General features: G+C 43.2%; 1 protein-coding gene across 7 annotated transcripts in view; it reads left to right on the top strand.

The window, feature by feature from the left end:
• The window catches only part of PARP6 (poly(ADP-ribose) polymerase family member 6), a 28003-nt gene extending 11185 nt beyond the window's left edge, over positions 1-16818 (top strand). For 4 of the 7 annotated variants that reach the window (XM_082383575.1, XM_082383576.1, XM_082383578.1 and 1 more), the window contains exons 11-24: positions 380-433; positions 2237-2332; positions 2635-2727; positions 4056-4181; positions 5448-5513; positions 6442-6509; positions 7795-7843; positions 8078-8190; positions 8955-9027; positions 9737-9806; positions 15308-15387; positions 15781-15844; positions 16016-16100; positions 16444-16818. In XM_082383575.1, coding sequence (XP_082239701.1) covers positions 380-433; positions 2237-2332; positions 2635-2727; positions 4056-4181; positions 5448-5513; positions 6442-6509; positions 7795-7843; positions 8078-8190; positions 8955-9027; positions 9737-9806; positions 15308-15387; positions 15781-15844; positions 16016-16100; positions 16444-16546 — 1140 coding nt within the window. In that variant the 3' untranslated portion in view covers positions 16547-16818. Of the gene's footprint in view, positions 1-379; positions 434-2236; positions 2333-2634; positions 2728-4055; positions 4182-5447; positions 5514-6441; positions 6510-7794; positions 7844-8077; positions 8191-8954; positions 9028-9736; positions 9807-15307; positions 15388-15780; positions 15845-16015; positions 16101-16443 lie in introns of those variants that run through there. The other 3 variants (XM_082383579.1, XM_082383577.1, XR_014242189.1) reach the window with 2 other exon arrangements.
• The last annotated feature ends 5707 nt before the right edge of the window (positions 16819-22525 follow it).

Here is a 22525-nt window from a genome sequence, read left to right as displayed (position 1 = left end):
TTTTTTAATAGTTGTGAACTTACATCTGAACAGTCTGGCAGGCTTCTCTGATAGTATGTCATGAAGCAGAGAGTCTGGGGTTGGGCATCCCAGGGAGATGTCATGTATGATTTTGTTAGGTTGGTGTTAGGACTTGGTAGTCAGCTACTTTACAGACCTATTCCACCTACCTTGAAGGGGTTTAAGGACAGGTGAGTCTTTTTTAAGAGCCTTGGCAAAAATGTCTGAAGGTCTTCTCTGCAGCTTGGGGATTACTTAGACTGATCAGTGTTAGGGCTTAACTACTTCAGGAGAATTTTAGGTAGTGGGCATGAGTGAGGTCTTTCCAGTCACCAGCTTCATAGGAGGTTCACGGAGTCTATCTTTTTCCTCTCATCAGGTCAGTGGTCACTGCAAAAACATCCCCACTCTGGAATATGGATTCCTTGTCCAGGTAATCAAGTCCAAAGGTTCATTCCAAAGCCTTTCCCCTGTTTTCTGACCCATCTGATCCCCTAACATCTCCCAGGTCTTCAGTCAGTTAGCAAACATTTCCTGAATTGTTCTGCTCCCAGAACTATACTGAGTGTTGTGTGGATAGGAGAAAAGAAGGCATAGTTCCCACCGTCAAGAAGCTTATAGCATTATTGGGAAGACAACGCTTATAGACCACTTATGATCAAGTGCCAAATGAGACATTGCAAATTTTAAGTGCGCTGGTGCCAAGATGAGAGAAGGATTGACACTGATTTTCTTATGATCCCGCACATCCTTGCTCAAGTGGGCTTCACTTTTCCTCACAAACTTTCACTGCTTAGCCGCTTCTGGTCATTTGCTTCTTTTTAAACCCTCTTTATTTTCCAGACATGGTTTCACTTTTTTTTTTTTTTTTTTAATTTATTTATTTTTATTTTTGGCTGCCTTGGGTCTTTGTTGCTGTGCACGGGCTTTTCCCTAGTTGCAGCGAGCAGGGGCTACTCTTCGTTGCAGTGCGCCGGCTTCAGTAGTTGTGGCACTCGGGCTCAGTAGTTGTGGCTCGTGGGCTCTAAAGCACAGGCTCAGTAGTTGTGGCGCACGGGCTTAGTTGCTCCGCGGCATGTGGGGTCTTCCTGGAGCAGGGCTCGAACCCGTGTCCCCTGCATTGGCAGGCGGATTCTTACCCACTGTGCCACCAGGGAAGCCCCATGGTTTCACTTTTGCATCTCCATTATCTTTGTTCATGTCATTCCCTCCACTGACCTTTCTCACTATATCTGCCTATTGCAGTCAAGTCTCAGATGCCAGCTTTTCCATAAAATCTTCTCTGTTACTTGAAATGTATTTAGCTGGAAGTGTGTCTCCTCTCATTGAACTCTTTTGATGCTTTTTGTTTTATATGGCACTGATGTGTCAGGTGCCATATGCTGCCTTGAATTGTAATTAATTTGTATTCATACCACATCTTGTCTGTTGGACTATGGGGTCTGAGAAGACAATCTTTTATGTTATTGAATAATCAAGGAGACCTTTCACTGAGCTAGGTGCATAGTAGGCATTCAATAAATCTGCATTAAGTGAATGAATAAAAGCCCTTGCATGTCCATTACCATCCCAAAAGTTTGTGAAATGGGAACAATTTGATTTATACACAAAGTGTACATGGTTGCAAAAGCCATGTTTAGACAGAGTGTGTAAAAAATACTTTAGGATATTGCTGCATGAGCTCTGGATTTGTGCTGTCTTCCCAGCACAAAGTTTTATCTATGGTCTTGATCAGTTTACAGGCTGATTGTTCTAGGTAGTTAAAATGGCTTCTCAGGCATCTGATCATGGACTGAATACTCACTTGTCACATGGGGGCAATCTGTAATTACTACAACTAATGTTAATAGTTTGATTAGTACTTGTTTATAAAATACTTTCACAGAAATCATCTTTTTACTCTCAGTACCTTTGTGAGGTGAATAATGTCCACTTTGTAAATGAAGAAACCAAGGCTCAGGTTAATTGACTTGCCCAAAGTTATATATGGTATTAAGTAGTAGAGGGGGGAATCTTAGCCCAGGTCTTCTACCATGGCTGGTCTTACTTTTATTATACTATATAATCTTAGCTCTAGAGTTAGGCTATCAGTTTAACTAAGTGCAGGACCCAAGAATAGATTTTACCTTAGGCACAGGGCTGGGAGATAGGAGAGTAAGTGGAAAAGAGGTTCAGATTATTTCCTACATCTGGGTCTGGGCTTCCAAAAGATAAATAGAATCTCTTCTCTCCTCAGATCATGAAATATGCAGAGCAGAGGATTCCAACGTTGAATGAGTACTGCGTGGTGTGTGATGAGCAGCATGTCTTCCAGAATGGGTCCATGCTCAAGGTATATGCCTCTATTTCGTGACCCTCTTTCTTGCACCCTTAGCTGAGGCCCCTTAATTCCTCATCTCTCCATTTTTCCTTTCTTCCTGGATCTATGGTAAAGGTAGAATTCTGTCCACACTCCTTGAGACTCTAGAAATAATTGTTTTTCTCAGAAAGCAAATCTCAGCAGTCCTGTTTGGAAAGATGAGGATATGTGAATATCAATCTAGAGTTGTCTGAGGTCAGGCACCCCTCTTGCACTATGATACCTTCTTATTGGACACCTCCTGCCACCACCATCTCTTTAATATGTCCATTCAGCCAGCCGTCTGTACTCGTGAACTGTGCGTTTTCTCCTTCTACACCTTGGGAGTCATGTCCGGAGCTGCAGAGGAGGTGGCCACTGGAGCAGAGGTATGGGGCTGGGAAAAGCTCCTGGGGAATTGGGATCAAGAAAGGCTGGGGGGCTTCCCTGGTGGCGCAGTGGTTGGGGGTCTGCCTGCTAATGTGGGGGACACGGGTTCGAGCCCTGGTCTGGGAGGATCCTGCATGCCGCGGAGCGGCTGGGCCCGTGAGCCACAACTACTGAGCCTGCGCATCTGGAGCCTGTGCTCCGCAACAAGAGAGGCCGCGATAGTGAGAGGCCCACGCACCGCGATGAGGGGTGGCCCCCGGTTGCCGCCAACTAGAGAATGCCCTCGCACAGAAACGAAGACCCAACACAGCCAAAAATAAATGAATAAATAATTTTAAAAAAAAGGAAAAAAAAAAAGAAAGGCTGGGAACACAGCAGTTTCACTGCTTGGAATTTAATCTCCAGAAATGCTTTCCTATGTAAGGATGTTCACTATAGTATTGTAGGGTTTTTTAATATTTTATTTATTTATTTTTTGGCTGTGCCACGTGGCTTACAGGATATTAGTTCCCCGACCAGGATTTGAACCTGTGCCCTGGGCAGTGAAAGCGCAGAGTCCTAACCACTGGACCTCCAGGGAATTCCCTAGTATTGTTCATAATAGTTAAAAAAAAAAAAATGGATACAAGCCCATCTGTACAGGGTCCAGTTAAAGAATGATGGTATGTCCTTTGCAGTAGAAAATTTTGGACAGAAAATTATAGCATATATAAAAAAGAAAATACAACAGTATGTATAATACAATTCTTTTTTTTTATTGCCTATATAATAAAATAACAGTTTCTGTAGAGGAAATATCTGGAAGAATATACATCATACTTAGCAGTAGTTACCTGTGAGGAATGAGATTTGGGGGCAAGGAGCTGATTTTTCTCTTTTTTTAATCACCCTTTTAAACATTGTTCTTGAATTTTTATAATGAGGTTATATTTTCTCATGAAAAAATCATAAACATTTGTCTTTTTTAAATTTTATTAAAATATAGTTGATTTATAATGTGTTAATTTCTGCTTTAGAGCAAAGTGATTCAGTTATACATATATATACATCCATTTTCATAATTCTTTTCCATTTTGGTTTATCAGAGGATATTGAATATAGTTCCCTGTGCTATACAGTAGGACCTTGTTGTTTATTCATTCCATATATAATAGTTCGCGTCTGCTAATCCCAAACGCCAAATCCATCCCTCTTCCACCCCTCATATTTGCTTTTAAAAAGAGAAATGCTGAGACCCTCCAGAAGGTAGACCTATGCTGGGTACTGTGTGACTCCCAGCACCGGGAAATCATTTAGCTTTTGCCCCCTTTCTCTCCTTTCTCTTAAGGTGGTGGATCTGCTGGTGGCCATGTGTAGGGCAGCTTTGGAGTCCCCTAGAAAGAGCATCATCTTTGAGCCTTATCCCTCTGTCGTGGACCCCACTGATCCCAAGACTCTGGCCTTTAACCCTAAGGTATAGTTGCTTGGGAAGAAAATCAGGACTCAGGAACAGAGATGGCGAAAGACAGTGGAAGACTTTGGGCTGTCATTCCAACAGCTTGGAATAAGGGGACAGAAGAAATGGAGCACTTGTTTCTTGGGAACTCGTGCTTTAGCCGTTTTAGTGAATAAATAACTAAACGTAACTAATAATATCAGATAAATAATAACTTCTGAGTTTCTCAGAAGAAGGGGAGAACAATTAATATTAGTTATGTTATGATAGGGAATAATACAGACTTTGGAGCCAGACAAACCTTGATTCTATTTGAGGTTCTGCTCCTCCCTAGCTGAATGGTGTTAGGCAAATCACTTAACCTTTCTGACCCTCAATTTCCTTATCTGTAAAAAGGAGATTATATCTACTGTTATAAAAATGGGAGATAATATATATAAAATATTGTATAAGTTAGGGTTCTCTAGAGAAACAGAACCAATAAGAGATGTTTAGAGAAAGAAGTTTATTGTAAGGAATTGGCTCATGTGATTATGAAGGCTGAGAAGTACCAGGATCTGTAGTGGGCAAGCTGGAGATTCAGGAGAGCTGATGGTGTAAGTTCCAATCCAAAATCTAGCAGGCTCGAGATCCAGGAAGAGCTGATTTTTCAGTTCCAGTCTGAAAGTAGGAAAAGACCAACGTCCCAGCTCCAGGCAGTCAGGCTGGAGAAGTTCCCTCTTACTCAGCTGTTTTGTTCTATTCAGGCCTTCAGCTGATTACATGAGTCCCACCTGAATAGGGATGGCAGTCTCCTTTACTCAGTCTGCTATTCAAAGGTTAATCTCCTCTAGAAACACATTCACAGCCACACCCAGACACACCCATGGCCCAAATGGACATAATTGATGATTGACAAAATTAACCATAATAAGTACCCAGCACAGTGCTTCACTATTACTCTCATTGCTATGTATCAGGCACTATACCAGGTTCTTTACATACGCTATTTAATCTTTAGGTCATCTCTCTGAGGGTAGTGGGAATTTTTATCATCACTTACATACAGGGATACTGAGGTTCTAAGAGGTTAAGTAACTTACCCTATTACTCTCAGCTGGTAAAAAAGAACTAGCATGTGATTCTAGAACTTTTTGACATTAAATCTGTGTTCTTTCCATGACATAATATGCTGTTTCCCTGGGGCCTAGAATTCTTTTGTACATCTGGCCCTCCTTTTCATCATATCTTACTCTCCTCCACTTTTGTTCATCTGGTTCTTCTCTTCCCATTGATTCCCCACAGAAGAAGAATTATGAGCGACTTCAGAAAGCTCTGGATAGTGTGATGTCCATCCGGGAGATGACCCAGGTATTCTGCCCTCTGCCTGTCCCCTGCCCGCCCACTCAAGTGCCCTATTCTGTTTGAAATTCATGCAAGTGGAGGGAAGATTTAGAGATGCTACTCAAATCCCTCACTGTATTCTCTTTAGTTTTCCCAATCTTTGTTCTCTGTTTTGTTAGCTCTGTTACTCCTATTTCTCACTCCTTATGTCTCTCAACCTTTACCTTTGCTGCTAATTCCTTCACAAGTTGTTCCTATTTAATGTTTTTTCCATAATTCTTAGGGCATTAGAGGAGTGAGGGAAAGACCTCTGTCCAGGGTTGGGAGGGTGAGGAGGGGGGCTTGGAGGTAAGGAACTAGACCCAGGGGCCTACATCTTCTATCCTTCTAGGGGTGGGGCAGCCACATGGAGCAGTGACCATCCTTTGACTCAAGGCTGTCTCTCACCAGACTTCCCCACCCCTCGTCTGCAATCTCTGCATGAATAGACATTCATTTGTACTCACATTTACAGGTGGGCCTCTTCTCAGCAAATCCTATATATCACAGTTCAGATTAACACATAACATACACCCAGGAGGGATGATTTACTTGTCAGAAGGACTCTTATGTTTTTATGTAAAGTTTTACCACAGGATTCCTTAGCCTAATCTTTCTGGGACATTGATTTTATTTATTTATTTATTTTGATTTATAATCAACTTTTTAGGGCTGTAGGAATTGCATAAAATGAGGGAGACCCACCTGCATGTTGTTTTGTAAGCATTTTCAGTCATTTTCATATTTATTTATGAGTCTTCCCAACCTGACTGGGGTCCTTGAGGGTGGGAACCCCATCTCCTCTTGGTTTGGTGTGGTCTTCAGTGCCTACCTTGCCCTGGGCCCTGATAGTCTGTGGAAAGTGGGAGGGCTCCCACCTCTCCTGGGAGATAACCTTACGGCCATTGTCTTACAGGGCTCATATCTGGAAATCAAGAAGCAGATGGACAAGCTGGATCCCCTGGCCCATCCTCTTCTGCAGTGGTATGAGTAGAATGGTTCACCCTTTGGCGGGGGGTGGAATGGGGCATAGTATCAGACATGGAGGCTACACCTTCTCCTGGAGGTGGTTTCAGCATCCTTCCCAAGGTTATAGATATTATGGCCGCTCTTTCTTGGGTTTTACTGATACACCTGCCCTTGACAGGAACTCAGATCCTACAAAGAGCCCACAAATTCTAATGTGATGTCTCAAGTTCTCTTTAGGTGTTTCTTGTTTCCCAATAGGTTTTTGAGTGCTGCTTGCATGTAGGAGTTAACACTTCATTTCAGTTAGGTTTTCTATGCATGCAGAGAAGTCTGTCTCCCCCTTCTACGCCCTTTCCATATCTCAAGCCCTTCCCTGTTGATGTTGACTGTCCAGAGCCTTAAAGCACTATTATTACTCCCTTCTCTTAGCAAAGGTTCTGACCTTTCTCTACTTCCCTCCACCCCTTGCCCTCCCTCCCTGATCTTGATTTCTGTTCTCTTTTCCTGATATAGCTTTCCCCTTCTAGCTTACTTCCCTCTGTCTAGTCAGCCTTTGACATTAGTACTTTCTCAATGCAACATGCTCCCTCTTAGTATGAGGAATGACCAGGCGTAGACCATCCAGGATGGCATCACAGGTACGTGAGTGAAGCACAAAAGAAAAAAACCATGTCCACTATAAGAGATAATACTCCCTTGCTGAGCCCTCAACAGTTTATGCCTTTGTTCTCTCCTGTCCTCTAAGTTCAGCCTATATATGGCCCAGTCTGTCCCCGAATCCTCAGGAAGTTTGTTCTAGTTTCTTCTGGTTTTTTTCTGCAGCTCAAACAATAACTTTCCATTCCCCTCATCTCTGAGAGCCTTCAGCCTTCCTTTGAGCTCAGGCAGGATGGCTCCTGAGCCCCAGTTCTAAGTTTCTAAATCCCAAGTGTAAGTTGTCACCATCCTAATACAGACCCCACCTTTCTAACTTTTTTTGGTAGCTGACCTCTTGTGCTGACCTTTTGTTCTATCCTTTTCTCTCCCTAGATGTAGCAGCCCACCTCCCACCCCTCTCTTTCTTTCATCCATTGTGTTTAACTACCCAGTAACTTGCTGGTCCCTGGTCAGTAACTTTGCTTTTACATTTTTATACACAAACATTACCACCCACAGGAATATCCAGATAGTGTCCTGGACTCAAACAGCCCTGGAATCCTTGCTTGTTCTCCCAGAGGCAGAGCAAGGCTGCTACTTTGTTCAGGATGGCCTAACCACACACTTATTCTATCCTTTTTGTTTTTTCTCTGTTTTGTCCTAGGATCATCTCTAGTAACAGGTCACACATTGTCAAACTACCTCTCAGCAGGGTAAGTGACCATTCTCCCTCTAAACACTAAATTTCTGGTGAGGGGCAGGGAGGGGCTCCAAACCAGCTAACTGAATTGGTCCTAGACCTGCCTGATTGGGCTTGTCTCAGTATACTGTCTTTGGGCCTGCACATATTTCCTTTCTTTGGGGTCAGTGCAAGCCTAATTTGCTCCCTTCCCTCCCTGATCTCCATTTCTGCTCTGTTTTCCTGACCCCACCCCCACCCTGGGCAGCAGCTGAAGTTCATGCACACCTCACACCAGTTCCTCCTGCTGAGCAGCCCTCCCGCCAAGGAGGCTCGGTTCCGGACCGCCAAGAAGCTCTATGGCAGCACCTTTGCCTTCCAGTGAGGAGTGGGGCGGGGCTGGGGATGGGTGCTGGATAAGGCAGAAATAATGTAAGGGGATGGGAAGGCAAGTTCATTTGAGGCACATGAGTTTGTGTTATCTATGTCCATCAACCAATCAGTCAACAGATACTACAGGCTATTGTGGTAGGTGCTGTAGAGGATAAAGATAAATAAGATATGGTCTTTACTCTCAAGCTACTCGTGATGTAGTTGAGGAGAAATGACATTTACATAAAAAAAGATGTGGTTGAAGGAACAGATGAGCAGGGATAGATTTGAAAGCTACTTTGAAGGAAATCAGCAATTTATGCCCAGTTGTGAGAGGAGAGAGAGAAAAAGAGAGATTAAAGGTAACTTAAAGGGAGTTGGTGGTACCCTTTCCTTAAAAGAGATGTGAAGTCATTACTGGAAGCCATATTTGGGAACAGTGATAATCTTGTTGAGTTTGAAGTGAATTTGTTTAATTTGAGATATCAGGATAATAGACAAATGAGAATATTGAACCAGCAGTTGAGGATTTAGGATGGGACTGTTTGAAGTGTGGAGGAGAAGAGGAGACTGGATATTAAGATGTAAGGGTTAGCCATACACACACACATCTTGCATGCCTGTGACTATATCCACGTGCATATCCATTGCTAGGTTTATTTGTGTCCATCTTCTTGTCCTGTGTGTGTGAGAATGGGTGGGAGTGGCAGTCTTGGAAGTGCTCTTGGGAACCTCATTCCATGAGGAAACATATATTCTACCCTGCCTTACAGTGGGTCCCACATTGAGAACTGGCATTCGATCCTGCGCAATGGGCTGGTCAACGCATCCTACACCAAACTGCAGGTGAGGCTGTGCCCCTTTTCCCTTTCTCTCCACCCCGCTCCCTGCCCCACTCAGTTTTGAAGTCTACTCTAGAGTACTCAGCTGTTTTTGCCTCAATATCCTCAAACCTAGCCTCCCGTGAGGCTTCCCTAGGGAGGAAGTTGAAACTATATGTATAGAATGAATGTGGCTGTTGTATTTTGACCCTAGGCTGTGTTTTTTGGTGTTTTTAGGAATGGTAATGTAGCTGTAGGCAGAGATAATAAATTGCTGATTGTAGCCACTGTGATAAATTAACTTGTTAGGGCTTTTCAATATATGTGACTATTCATTCAGAGAGTTGATATAGGAGACATTTCTTTGCCCTGCAAGACTCCAAGGAATAGTTATTGTTCCTCCTCCTGACTGCCTGTTCTGTATTCCTTTTTGGAGGGTGGGGATCTGCATATATACCAAGGCCTAGGGACAGGAGCATGGCTTCTGAGGGACTGACTCAGTGGCTCTGCCACTCCTCACTCTCCAAGGCATCAATATCTAGTATTTCACAGGCAAAGGGGTTAACTTGCATCCACTTTTTAGCCAATCAGCTTTTCAAGAGTAGGTGCCTAAAGTTATCTGAGCGAGTGAGAAGATTAAATGGACAGAGGGCTGGATAAGCCTTGTGGCTGCCTAATACACAGCCATGGGAAGGCCCAGGCTCATATTGCTCATCCTGGTGTTTCCCTGCAAGCTGCATGGAGCAGCCTATGGCAAAGGCATCTACCTGAGCCCCATCTCCAGTATTTCCTTTGGATACTCAGGTAAGAAATAATCTTTGGTCACATTGACTCTATTTACATTGCATCCATTTTGTGAATACATAATCCTATGCTGTCTCCTCTTCCATCATGGACACTTGGTTTGTGTCAGCTCTCTCCCCAGTCATGGATACATAATCTTTCTCTATTTTCTCATTAGGAATTTAGATTCTTTGCAAGTTGAGCCCAACTATCTCCCTTTCTCTTAGATATCCTCTTCTCCATGGGGATGGTTTTATTCATTGTGGGGCCTTGGTCCTGGGAATGGGTTAAGGAATAACTGGGAAATGAAACTAGGCTCTTCGGAGAACACATTTTTGGTGTTGGCATTAGCCTGTCATTATAGATTGTGTATGTGCACACCACACGTGCATGCGAGTTTATATATGAATGCACTTGAAGGCTTGAGCCCCTTCCACTGGCTTACATTTCTGAAGACATTGTTCTCCTCCTTGTCAACCACCTTTTAAAATTTAAACTATGTATAGTTATACACTATTATATTAGTCACGTTGAATGCAAGAGGAAGCATTTTATTCCAAAGATAAGGCATAAACAATGTCCAGATTCTAGTCAGGAGATGAGTTCAGCTTTGTCCAGCTCAGAAAACGAATCTAACTTAGCTCTCTCATTGTTTCAAGCTTATGTCTGAGTTCCTTTTCAGTCTTCTTTTGTTCTTGTTCTGTATAGTCTCTATATAAAAGTGAGCCACCATATAGTTGCAAGTCTACCATATGAAGGGGCCAGTGCTAGATTCTTTATAAATTACTATTTAGTATTCTCCATTAATTGTAACTGTTATAAAGATAAGACTTAGTTCCAGAATGACAGAACTGGAAAAGTCACTAACGACAGAATAAACCAAACAAAGTCGAAGAAAGGAGTTAATATAGGTAAGAACCAAAATCAGTGAAATAAAAACAGGTACAATAGATAGGCTCAAAAAAGCCAAAAGATGATTCTTTTAAAGAACTAACAGAACAGATAAACCTGGCTAGATTGATTAAGAAGAAAAAGAGCACAATTAAATAATATTATGAATGAAAAAGGGAGCATGACTATAGATACAGCAAAATTTTAAAAGCTAATAGGAGAATTCTGTCAACTTTATGCCAGTGATTTGAAGACTTTGTCAAAATTGATAAATCCTTAGAAAAATATAACTTAACAAAACTGATTCAAGAAGAAATAGAAAGCCTGAATAGCTCTAAAATTGTAAAAGACATTGAAATAGTAGTTTAAAATTTGCCACAAGAAAACAAAACAAAAAACTTACCAAACCCAGATAATTTTTTTTTTAAACATCTTTATTGGAGTATAATTGCTTTACAATGGTATGTTAGTTTCTGCTAAACCCAGATAATTTTACAAGTGAGTCTTAAGTCACACTTTCAAAGAACAAATTATCCCAATCTTAAACAAAATCACCCAGAGAATAGAAAAAGATGGAATTACAAATCATAAAAGATTGGTAAATTTGACTTTATTAAAACGAAAAGCTGTTCATCAGAAGACACCTTAAGAAAGTGAAAACGCAAGTTACAAACCAGAAGACATTTGTAACACATACAACTATAAAAGATTAGTAATAAAGATGCATTTTAAAAATTCTTACAAATAAGAAAAAGACAACCCAATAAAAAAAAAAGGCAAACAACATGAACAGGCATCTCACTGAAGAAATGACCAAAAAATATGAGCAGCTGCTCATCCTCTGTTAATCAAGGAAGTAAAAGCAAGACCGTAATGACTTACCATGTAGCATCTGTGTGGATTGGCAAAAATTAAAAAATCTGATAATACCTCTGTACCAGAGGTTGCAGATAAGCAGGATCTGTTTTATCACTTATGGGAATATAATTTGGTACAACCACTTTGGAAAACATTTGGTGTTAAATTTCATAAAGCTGAGAAATTTTATCCCTGTGACCCAGCATTTTCATTTCTGCATATGTGCACCCAAAGGTGTGTACATGAATGTTCAGAGTAATATTGTTTGCAACAGCAAATCTTAGAAACAACCCAAGTGCTCATCATCAGGAGAATGGATAAATACATTTTAATATATTCTCACAATGGATTATTATTCATCAATGAAAATGAACCAACAGTGGCATTCAGCAACATGGAAAAAATGTTGAGTGAATAATAGTTGAGTAAAAAAAAGAAAGGCAAGCCCAGAGGACTACTGTATGATGCCTTTTTTATGTTGCTCAAAAATTAAAATTAGGACTTCCCTGGTGGTGCAGTGGTTAAGAATCCACCTGCCAATGCAGGGGACACGGGTTCGAGCCCTGGTCCAGGAAGATCCCACATGCTGCGGAGCAGCTAAGCCCATGCACTACAGCTACTGAGCCTGTGCTCTAGAGCCCACAAGCCACAACTACTGAGCCCATGAGCCACAACTACTGAAGCCTGTGCGCTTAGAGCTTGTGCTCTGCAACAAGGAAGCCACCGCAATGAGAAACCCATGCACCGCAACGAAGACCCAATGCAGCCAAAAAATAGATAAATAATTTTAAAAATTAAAATTATTTAGCTACGTGTGTGTGCGTGATAAAACTAAAGAAAAAAGAAATAACTCAAATTCTGGGATAGTGGATATCTCCCAAGTGGAGGCAGATAGTTGGGATAGAGTTAGGAGCACTTAGATGCAAGTCACTGGTAATGTTTTAGTTCTTGGATTTCGTTCTTAGGTCTGTAGGTATTCATTGTCCTATTAAATAAATGATAGTGTGTTGTGAACCAAAGGTTATGATTAATCCAAGAAGGGTAAGGGCCCAGTGAATATATATTTATTGAATGTGTGAATGAATCTTACTCTGTGTGCCTGGGGTTCCCAGTCGGGGTGGGATCAGGGTAGTCTTTTGGCTTTGTCTAGGTTCCACAGTTTTTATCTTTGTCCCAGCCTGAGCCTCCCTCTAATTAAGCTCTTATTCTAAGTGGTGAGATCCTCCTGGCTTTTAGTGCCCACAAAATTCTTTGTTCTTGTCTGTTTTCTCCCTGTTCTCTCCCTCTCTCCTCTCCCATTGGCCTTTGTTTATTACTGAGTTCCTGAATACCTTTAGTTATTAGATGGAGCCAGGAATCTCTATTGACTTCTTAACTTTCTTCTTCATGTACTGATAACGTAAGAACATCATATAGCACCATCCTTCTCCCTCCAAAGGTCGATTTGATTATAGATACAAAATACCTTATGCTTTTACTACTGGAGTTATAGGTCATCTTATCCAATCTTTTATTACTTTACAGGTAAGAAAGTAGATACACAGAAAAGTTAAATGACTTTCTTAGGGTCACACAGATCTAAGTAGCAGAGTTAGGACTGGAATCCAGTTTTCCTAACTTCTAGGCCAGTTTTCTTATCATATTGGACTCACAGGGTAGGCTTTGCTTGAATGACTGAGTCTGAGGGCCCCATAGATATGTGAGAGTCTCTAATGCTGGGTGAGATGTGTGTAAATGTCCGCGTTATTTTAGTTACTCCAGCATTTGGCCAACTCTGTCTTCTTTGTATGTTTCCTTCCACCCCTTTCTGCTCTGGTTTTCTCTCTTTTTCCTCAGGGTATCTGTAGCCTAGTGACATTGGGTGCCCTCTGGGGGTCAGTGTAAATAGAGAGCATTCATTTGACTAGCGGAGCCTCTAATGACTTGGCCATAGTGAGTAGGTTAAAATGAGGGACAGTGGGAAAGGAGATGGTAAACTCCATCTATGTGTTTAGTAGTGTTTAGAAACTTCTCACAAGTGTATAGTCGGGACACAAAGCATCCAGGGGTTATTCTGGCCTCCAGGTTCTCAGGGGGTCTGGTCTCAGGGAAACTGACAGAAGATGATTGGGTCATTATGGTCAGGACAGTGTGCAACAGGATTGGGATGGGACAAGATTTGGATTATATCATAAAGGCCATCTCTAAGACCAGCCATAGAAATCAGATTGTTCTCTCTTAACGTCTGGGATAGAACCTAAATGGGAATTTCACTCAGAACCGTGCACTGAAATACCCAGGCTGAGAAAGTTATCATATTTGGATGCAGAGCTAAACCTAGTTAAGGCTAATGGAGAAGTTGTAAATAGAGGGGTGGTGGGTGTCCTGTAGGAGAAAGAAATTGGCAATTCAAGTCTTGAGGCTCTCATTGCCCTAAGTTTTGTTCAGGCAATAAATCTGTCGTGGGGCTTCAGTGTGAGTGCGTGATGAATTGACAGCCTGAGCAGTGAAGAATGTCAGTCCAGTGGTTACCATCCCTGCTTCTATACCGTGGCTATCACAAAACCAACACTTGCAGCAGAGTGGCGTTAGTAATAATAGAAAGTTCCAGGGTGGACTGCTGAGATAAGTGCCCTGTTGATGGCCTGCAATGATGGCATCATTTCCCATCTTCATCCGTCTCCCTCTTGGGTCGCATGGTCTCATACACAGACTCATCCCTGACTCTGGTAAGGCTGGGCCTGTGATAAAGGTGAATACAGAGACTGAAGTCCTAAACATAGGCCAGAAAGAGTTAGGAATAGGGGCACACAAGCACTGTTGCACATCTAAATAGGAAGAATCCAGAATGAATCTATAAATGTTATAAACAGGGCTATTCAGTGAGGGGTAAAGATGGTGCAGGATTTATGGATTTAGATAGGGTGAAAATGAGTGAATTGGCACCTCTTCCTCAAGTCTGGGAGGACTTTCTGAAGGAAGCAGGACTCTTCAAGGTGGTTGCCGTTGTGGTTACCTGTGGAAAATTATTCATCACTTAACTGCTCTGCTTTCTCCCTTTTCTCTGAATGACTCTGGTCAGAGCTTTTTATGTAACTTTGAACTAGAGCAGACCTGACTTGCTCTGCTTGCTTCCTCTCCACTCATTTCACTCAGCCTGGCATTTGACCCGAGGTGTTGATGTCACCACTCTCCTAGGACCCTCATTCCTGACTCATTTCATGTGTTACTCCCTGTTTTAGAACCCTTCAGTGATTCCCGGATGTTCTCAGGATAAACTCCATTTGCCTTAACATGGCCTACTAGGCCTGCTTGATCTTATCCTAGCTTATCTCTTCTACATCATCTCTCACCACTTCTCTGCCATCAACTAAGCTGCATACAAACTAAGGCACACTGCTTTGTCTTTCCTCCAGGCCTTTTATATGCTATTATCTCTGCCTAGAATACTTCTTCCCTCTTCATTTAGCTAACTCTTCCTAATCCTATAGTTCTCAGCATAGCTGTCACCGGGAAGCCTTCTTCAAACCCCGAGGCTAGGCTAGTTCTCCTCCTCTGGCTCACACAGTGCTCTATATTCTCCCCATCATAACCCTTACCATGCTCTGTTGTAATTATTTGTTCCTTTCCTGTAATCTCCATCAGACTAAATTCTGTGACGGCAGATACACTGTTTGCTTTATTCACTGCTGTATCACCAAGCGTCTCTAGCTCAGTGCCTGGCACATAGTAGGCACTCGGTAAATATTTGATTAAGGAATGGGTGAATGAACTGGTTTGTTTTTCTGTGACAGGAATGGGAAAAGGACAGCACAGGATGCCCTCCAAGGACGAGCTGGTCCAGAGATATAACAGAATGAATACCATCCCTCAGGTATTATTAGTTGCCGTTGTTCCACTGAGGCAGGACCCTTCCTCTGGGATAAGTTTAGGCTACAGAGATGGATGGGGAAACAATGGTGGTGGTGGAGGTGGTGGTGGTGGGTGGTTTAAAGATCATTTGAAGGAATCAGATACGTTCTAAGATGAACACATTTCTAGAGTCATCTGTGGCCTCAGTCATAAGTATGAAAGCAGAGACTGAGTTTAAATCCAGTGACATGAAAACGTAAAGATGGAAGCCTGGACTAATCCAGATTGATTATGGAAAGCAAAAATTTCGGGGGGGTGGCTGGATATCCCAATCCCCATCCCCAACCATTACCATCTAACTAGCCTCTGTAGGGAAAGCTATAACCATCTACCTGGCTCTGCTCTCCTCTTCCAGACCCGATCCATTCAGTCAAGGTTCCTGCAGAGTCGGAATCTAAACTGTATAGCACTTTGTGAAGGTAGGTATCTCACCCAGTCCCTGTTTTTCTGGGTCCCCAACCTTTATTTCTGGTGCAACTTTGGCACATGATCCAGCCAAGGGTGATGCTGAACCATCATATCTTCCCTTCCCTGCCTGGACTCTCTGACCCAAGCATTATATGTATAACTTCTGGCCCTTCTCTTCCCAGTGATTACATCTAAGGACCTCCAGAAGCATGGGAACATCTGGGTGTGCCCTGTGTCCGACCATGTCTGCACACGGTTCTTCTTTGTGTAAGTCTAGGAGGGTTCCTTGGGAATTACTTGGAGGAGTGAGGGTGGGAGCATAGTGATATGTGACTACTGGGAAAGTCTGTTTCTGTTATCAGAGACTTGTCCCTGGCTACCTGAGTGGAGCTGGCACTGGGACTTTCCCCTTGGAGGATAGGGATGGGTATAGATAAAGGTCTGTTTAGAGGAAACCGGATAAGCTGAATCTCTTCCATCCTAAAGAGTATCAAGAAAGGGTTTTGACTTCTTGGATGGGATGGCCACACCTCCAAATGCAGTTCCATTGGTTGACATTATTCTGGTATTTTTCTCCCTCTTATGCTCACACTTGCCCTATCTTTGGCAGATATGAGGATGGTCAGGTGGGCGATGCCAACATTAATACTCAGGACCCCAAGATACAGAAGGAAATCATGCGTGTGATCGGAACTCAGGTTTACACAAACTGAGGGGGCCCCAGCCCTCGTACCACCCCCGTTCCCCCAGGATCCATCTGCCCTCATAAAAGGGCTCAGGAGCAGCAACCGAGGCTGCCCTGAGGAATCAAGAGGCCATTACCAAGGGGCAGGAAAAGGATAGAAGAGGCGGCCTTCATGGTGGAGACTGACCCAGGAACCACTCCACATTTGGATGGCCCAGACTGACTCCCTACCCAATTTTCCCAGTTGACTTCACCCTGTTTGTAAATAAAACAATAAAATGGAAGGTGCTGTGGATTGGATATGATCACTGTGGTCTGACTAACCTTGGCACAGCAACTGCCCAAAGCCCCCAAATGGGGGTGGGGGTGGGGAGAGTGGAATATCATGAGGGTTGGGACTATTTATGTTGGATGGAGTCAAAGCTAAGTCCATCTAGTATAGTATACTACAGATCTGTCAACATTTTAATCAACGGATTAGATAAAGGAAACTTAAGCAGATGACACAAACTGAGAAGGATATAGAATACCACTGGTGACTCTTCTTCAAGGTTTAAAAGGACCATTGAGGCCAAAGCAGCTCAGATTTCCTATCCTTAGGACCTCTCCTTTCTGCACAAAACCTATCCGCTCTCCCTTGCTCTGTGTCTTGGGGGCTGGGCCCTACTCTCCTCCTCCTCGCAGCTATTTCTTTGGGATAAGGGAGGTGGGGGGAGAGCTGGCAGGTGCAGGAAGCAGGTTGGTCTCTAACTTGAAATCTATAAAGAGATCCTAAGGAAATAAAGCCTCCCTTAATGAAACAAAATCCAAATTCTCCAAGGATAGCAACGTGAGGGAAGACAGCTGTTTCTAGGAGACCTAACTGTTTCAGTGAAAGCCATCTCCCTGTTGAAATTCCCACTGCCGACCTTCTGCTGGCCTTTAGGCTGTGCTCCGTGTACCTAAAACCCTAAGTTAGTTCTAAGAGACAGGTTGGATATTGCCAAATATTTTATGAACTATTAATGAAGAAAACAGGAATATAAGCACAGAGACTTAAAAGCATTAAACAAGCCTGGCTTTTAAGTATCGGGTTTTTAAAATTGTTATAGCTTCTTGATTTATAAAGCCTGTGCTAGACTACCTGTTGTCTTTCATTACCTTCATCCTACCTTGGAGGTAACCTTCTTTGCCTGGGTATCTTACCTGCTTTGTAGTTAAAGACTACAAAGCCTGAACTTAACATGGAAGTACCATTCTACGGTCCACCATCCCCCAGGAGCTGTTTCTTAAACTTATTTACCCCTTCTTTTTTTTTTTTTAACTTATTTATTTATTTATTTTTGGCTGCGTTGGGTCTTCGTTGCTGCACGTGGGCTTTATCTAGTTGCGGTGAGCGGTGGCTACTCTTCATTATGGTGCGTGGGCTTCTCATTGTGGTGGCTTCTCTTGTTGCCGAGCACGGGCTCTAGGCACGCGGGCTCAGTAGTTGTGGCTCACAGGCTCAGTAGTTGTGGCTCACGGGCTTAGTTGCTCCGCGGCATGTGGGATCTTCCCAGGCCAGGGCTCGAACCCGTGTCCCCTGCACTGGCATGCGGATTCTCAACCACTGCGCCACCAGGGAAGCCCCCTTCACCCCTTCTTGATAAAGACTGCTACATTCTGACTACAAGTCTCTTCGCCCACTCTGGTTTCAGGTCTAGGAGAAATTTCTCCAAGTAAATGACCCCATCAGGGAGTCCACCCTAACTGAAATTCCTGCCTCGTGGGAGGACCCTTGCAGCTCACCTGTATAGTATCAGCAACAGCGAACGTTTTCTAGTTCTTATTAGGTAGGTGCTGGGCATTATGCTAAGCACCTTAATAATTTGCTAATACCTTGGCTTACTTACTGTGTGCTTGGTATTGTTGTAAGCGCTCTACCTGTATTGACTAATATAATTCTCAAAACAAGCCTATGAAATAGATGCCATTATTCCCATTTTGTAGATGAGAAAACAGGCACAAAGGATAAGTGATTTGTCCATATTCCACAGCTAGTGACTGACAGGCAGCCCGACTCCAGAGCTGCCATTCTGGTTCTATGCTGTATAGCCTTTCAAACTTCACAGATATTTTTTCATTTAATCCTGACAACAAAGATGGAAGATGGTTTTTTTTTTAAGAGATCTTAAATAATGTGGGTAAGGTCTCACAACTGGTTAGTGGCCATGCTGGGTTTTTAACCAGAGTTGCTCAACTCCAGGGCCTGAGCTCTTAACTCTTTTACTTCCCCAGGGGTTCTCAAACTGCTCCCACTGGTGTTCCAGCAATTGAACCTAGGTGCTTGGCTACTCAAATGTTATAACGACATTTTTGCTCAATTTTCTGAAATTGTTAATAGACTTTTCTCATTTTTAACCATTTCTTACAGTTTTTCTTTATCAGTGGCATCTGACATAGCAAGTACTAGCAAATGATGGAATGAGAAGTAATGAACAGATGGTGTGTGTTACCAGAAAAACAAAAAAAAACCTGAGCTTGCCTCATGGGAATCACTTTTAATAGCATATGCATACTAGTCTTTTAATGCTAATGAAATCGTAATGAAATCAAATATACCATTTTGTAGTGTTCTACATAACAGCATCAGAACTTTTCGAATCTGAGAAGTTTGAAAGCCATACATAAACATATTTGAAAAAATTCAAAACATGTATGGTGTAAAACAAATCTAATTAAAACCCGCAGCATTCCTATAACAAGAATGCTTACATTGAAAGGAAAATTGCACAGGGCCCTGAGTTTCTGGAGGGGAATCCTCCTACAGCCTGCAGTGGGAGTTGAAGGAGGATTGCCCCTTTCTCCCACCCAGGCCTGGCTGCCTTGGAGGTGGGGAGGTGGGGAGGTGGAGCCTGTGAAAGCCAGATCTGAGCAAGACATCATCCTTCACCGAAGCCAGGACAACAAATACTACACACAGTGGTTGACAGTGGCCTCCTACCTTTCACATAGTCCTGGGCTCAAGCGGCCTTACTCATTTAGACCTGGACATGCTTTGTTAGGGCTAGGGCCGGGAAAATGTTTTCCTCAATTAGTTCCAGGTGGAGGGTAGACGGCTGTGATTTCTGGATTGAGAACTTAAAACTCCTGGAGTTAAACGTTCCCCTTACCTCTCATGGTAATTTTCCATCCAGGCAGGGTGTGGCCATGACTCAGTTTGTGGTGAGGATGTGGCCATCCATAGGGGAGGAGCCTTCTGCTAGATTCTGCCTTTCATTCTGGCCAATGCGGAGAGGAAGGGAAGAGTCCGATGCTGAGTCATAACTGGGTCACTTACCAGCTTCTCACAGGATGGATTCTGAGATGGAGGTTTGGGTCGATGATGTCTCAGCTTCTGGGATCAATTTGGGAATGGCGGGGAGGAAGCTTCAGGGGTCACATAATTCCTTCAGGGTCCTTCTCCCCCAGAAGGCGGCGGAGGAATAAAGTAGTTCATTTGAAGGGGCATCAATCTCTCTGGAGTACTGTATAGAATTTTCCACAAATATTTCAGAGCCACCCTGCAAGGGGCCCAAAGATGTCACCCTTTACGTTAAAGTATTGCCTACAAAAATTATTTTATCTAGGAGACCAAAGTCTCCTTTGTCCTAGCTGTCCTTCCTAGGATAAGTGGGTCAGGTTACCTTGTAGCCAGTGAGCATGGAGGTGGAGACTAGAAGTATGGTGCCGAGGAAAATGCGGATTATCATTGAACTGCAGTAGGAGGACTTCCTGGGGAAGGGGGCATTTGATCTATTGTTTGCTGATGCCTTTCTTTCTTCTTTTGTTTTTTTTTTTTGTAAAACTTCTCATTTTATTTTATTTTATTTTTTGGCTGCAGCATGCGGGATCTTTAGTTCCCCGGCCAGGGATCGAACCCGTGCCCCCTGCAGCGGAAGGGCGGTCTTAACCACTGGACCGCCAGGGAATTCCCTCTGATGCCTTTCTTGGTCTTCTAAGTCTGGATTACTTTGGGGGAATAGGGTCTGCTTACAGTTCCACTTGCATCTTAGGGAGCCTGAGCTCTGGCTACACTTGTAGGGAAAAAGGAGAGAGCACAGGCCTCCACAGGAGTGGCTTGGTGGATAGGACTAACCCACCCTAAGGAGGCTTTGTCCTGTGAGCCCTAGCAATTCTGGGCTAGAGAAAAATTGTTGGAGGCCATGTTGGCTAAGGCAGTACTTCCTGCACTGGAGTGAACAAGGACTCCTCAAGAATCTTCCTTCCTTCTAAGTGCTGATGAGGCATTTCCTCAGGAGGGGGGACCTAGGTACACAGCTGCATTCAGAAAACATTTTTTTACTGTTCCTTTACCCTGGAATGGCCTTCCCATACCCATCTCTGTGGTAACCACCCCTCCAAGTCTCCCCCTCCATGAATCTTTCCCTTTCCCCCACAGACAACCTGTTCTCTCTTTATCCCTAACTCCAAAAGGCCAACTTTCTCTTCCTTCCACGATTTGTCTGGGGGATACTCTGGAATTAAGATTTTCTGCCACCCTGGTGGGCCTGAAGAGACCTTGGGAATCTGAAGGAAGGCATAGAAGAAATTACAGTCTACTTGGTCTGGCTCTGGAAAGGGCATGTTAAGTCCAAAGTGATAAGCACTTCTAAATCTGACATACAGGCCAATGGGCTGCCCTGGAAACCGTATTGGCCTGAGAGAAGTAACAGTGCTATTTCAGGCAGAGGCCAAGAGGTCACGTAATGGTAAAACCTGTAACCTTACCCTGTTCACCAGGGCCAAGGCTTGTCTTTAGGCTGCAGGGTTTGGTCGGGTATTGTTTGCTGACACACCTACCTCTCCAGGGACTCCAAATGACCATCAAGAGCTAAATCATTAAACTCCAGATTCTGTGATTCCGTGGTCGAAAATCCAAACAGGTAACACAGCAATCTACACCCTCACTCACACCTCGGTCCAGTGAACCTAGCAGCCCCCTCTCCTATCTACTTGTTGCTGGGTCAAAGGAATGAAGATTTGATTCAGGAGGATGGCTCAGAGAAGGGCAAACAGAGTTGCTTGAATTGAGAAATATGTTCTGGCACTAGTCACAAGGAAACACCCAGGACTAGTTAGTTCTCAAAGAGGACCCCTATTGGGCCACGTGCTATACTCATTCACAAACATCATCTGATCAAACCCCACCCTATGGAGCAAGAATTGTCTTCAGTTTACTTTTAAGGAACTGGACTCACATTAAATTACAGGATATGGTCATAGGGCTAGTGAGTGGAATTGGAATTAAATATGATGGAACCTACGCTTGCTTCTGTACTATGCTGCTTCTCAGCAAAGTAATGACAACCACCTTAAACTCTGTGACAAATTTTCACTATACATCTAATGTGAGCAAAAATATGGTGGATTAGTCTCTGCCAAAGTTTCATGGACAGCATTTTTATAACTACTGGATGATCAATATCTGTAACTGAAGAGCAGTAGTTTGCCATCAGCTCTTCAGTTTAATACACGTGCTTTTCAATCACGGGAATACATCTAGATTTAGATCTTTAAAATGCAACATAGTCCAGCATTGGCCAGATACTGCCCCTCCAGTGTTGTTCACCACTGTACTTAGTTCATGTTTAGTTCAGGGGCCAGAGATGGCCATTTATGCCATCCCTCTTTCTCTGAATAGGGAGGAATCTGATTCTCCCTGGTGAGGCATGGCTTTTTTTTCCTCTCAGCAACTTCATGTTACCGCCTCAATAACCAAGCGTTTACTTCCTATCTACAACTAAGGGGACCAGAAACGACTTACAGAAGAAATTAAAATATTTTATCTCAAACAAATTTAGGTTGTCACTTTTTCCTTGTCAGCTTATCTGAGCTAACAGGAAAGCATAATGAAGGCCTGTGATTCAGCTGCAGGCAGGGTGTCTGCCTGAGCAGGTCACACCCTTTGGTCTCATTTTCCAGGAAAAGGAAAGAACCTAAGATAATAGTATTCACGATTTTTAACGAGGCAACATTGTATCTGCTCTCAAAACTTGCTCTCTTGAAA

Source organism: Balaenoptera borealis, assembly GCF_965194805.1.
Source record: "Balaenoptera borealis genome assembly, chromosome: 3".
NCBI lineage: Eukaryota > Metazoa > Chordata > Mammalia > Artiodactyla > Balaenopteridae > Balaenoptera > Balaenoptera borealis.
Note: the sequence above shows the minus strand (reverse complement) of the source record. Positions and strands in the feature narration are given on the sequence as shown.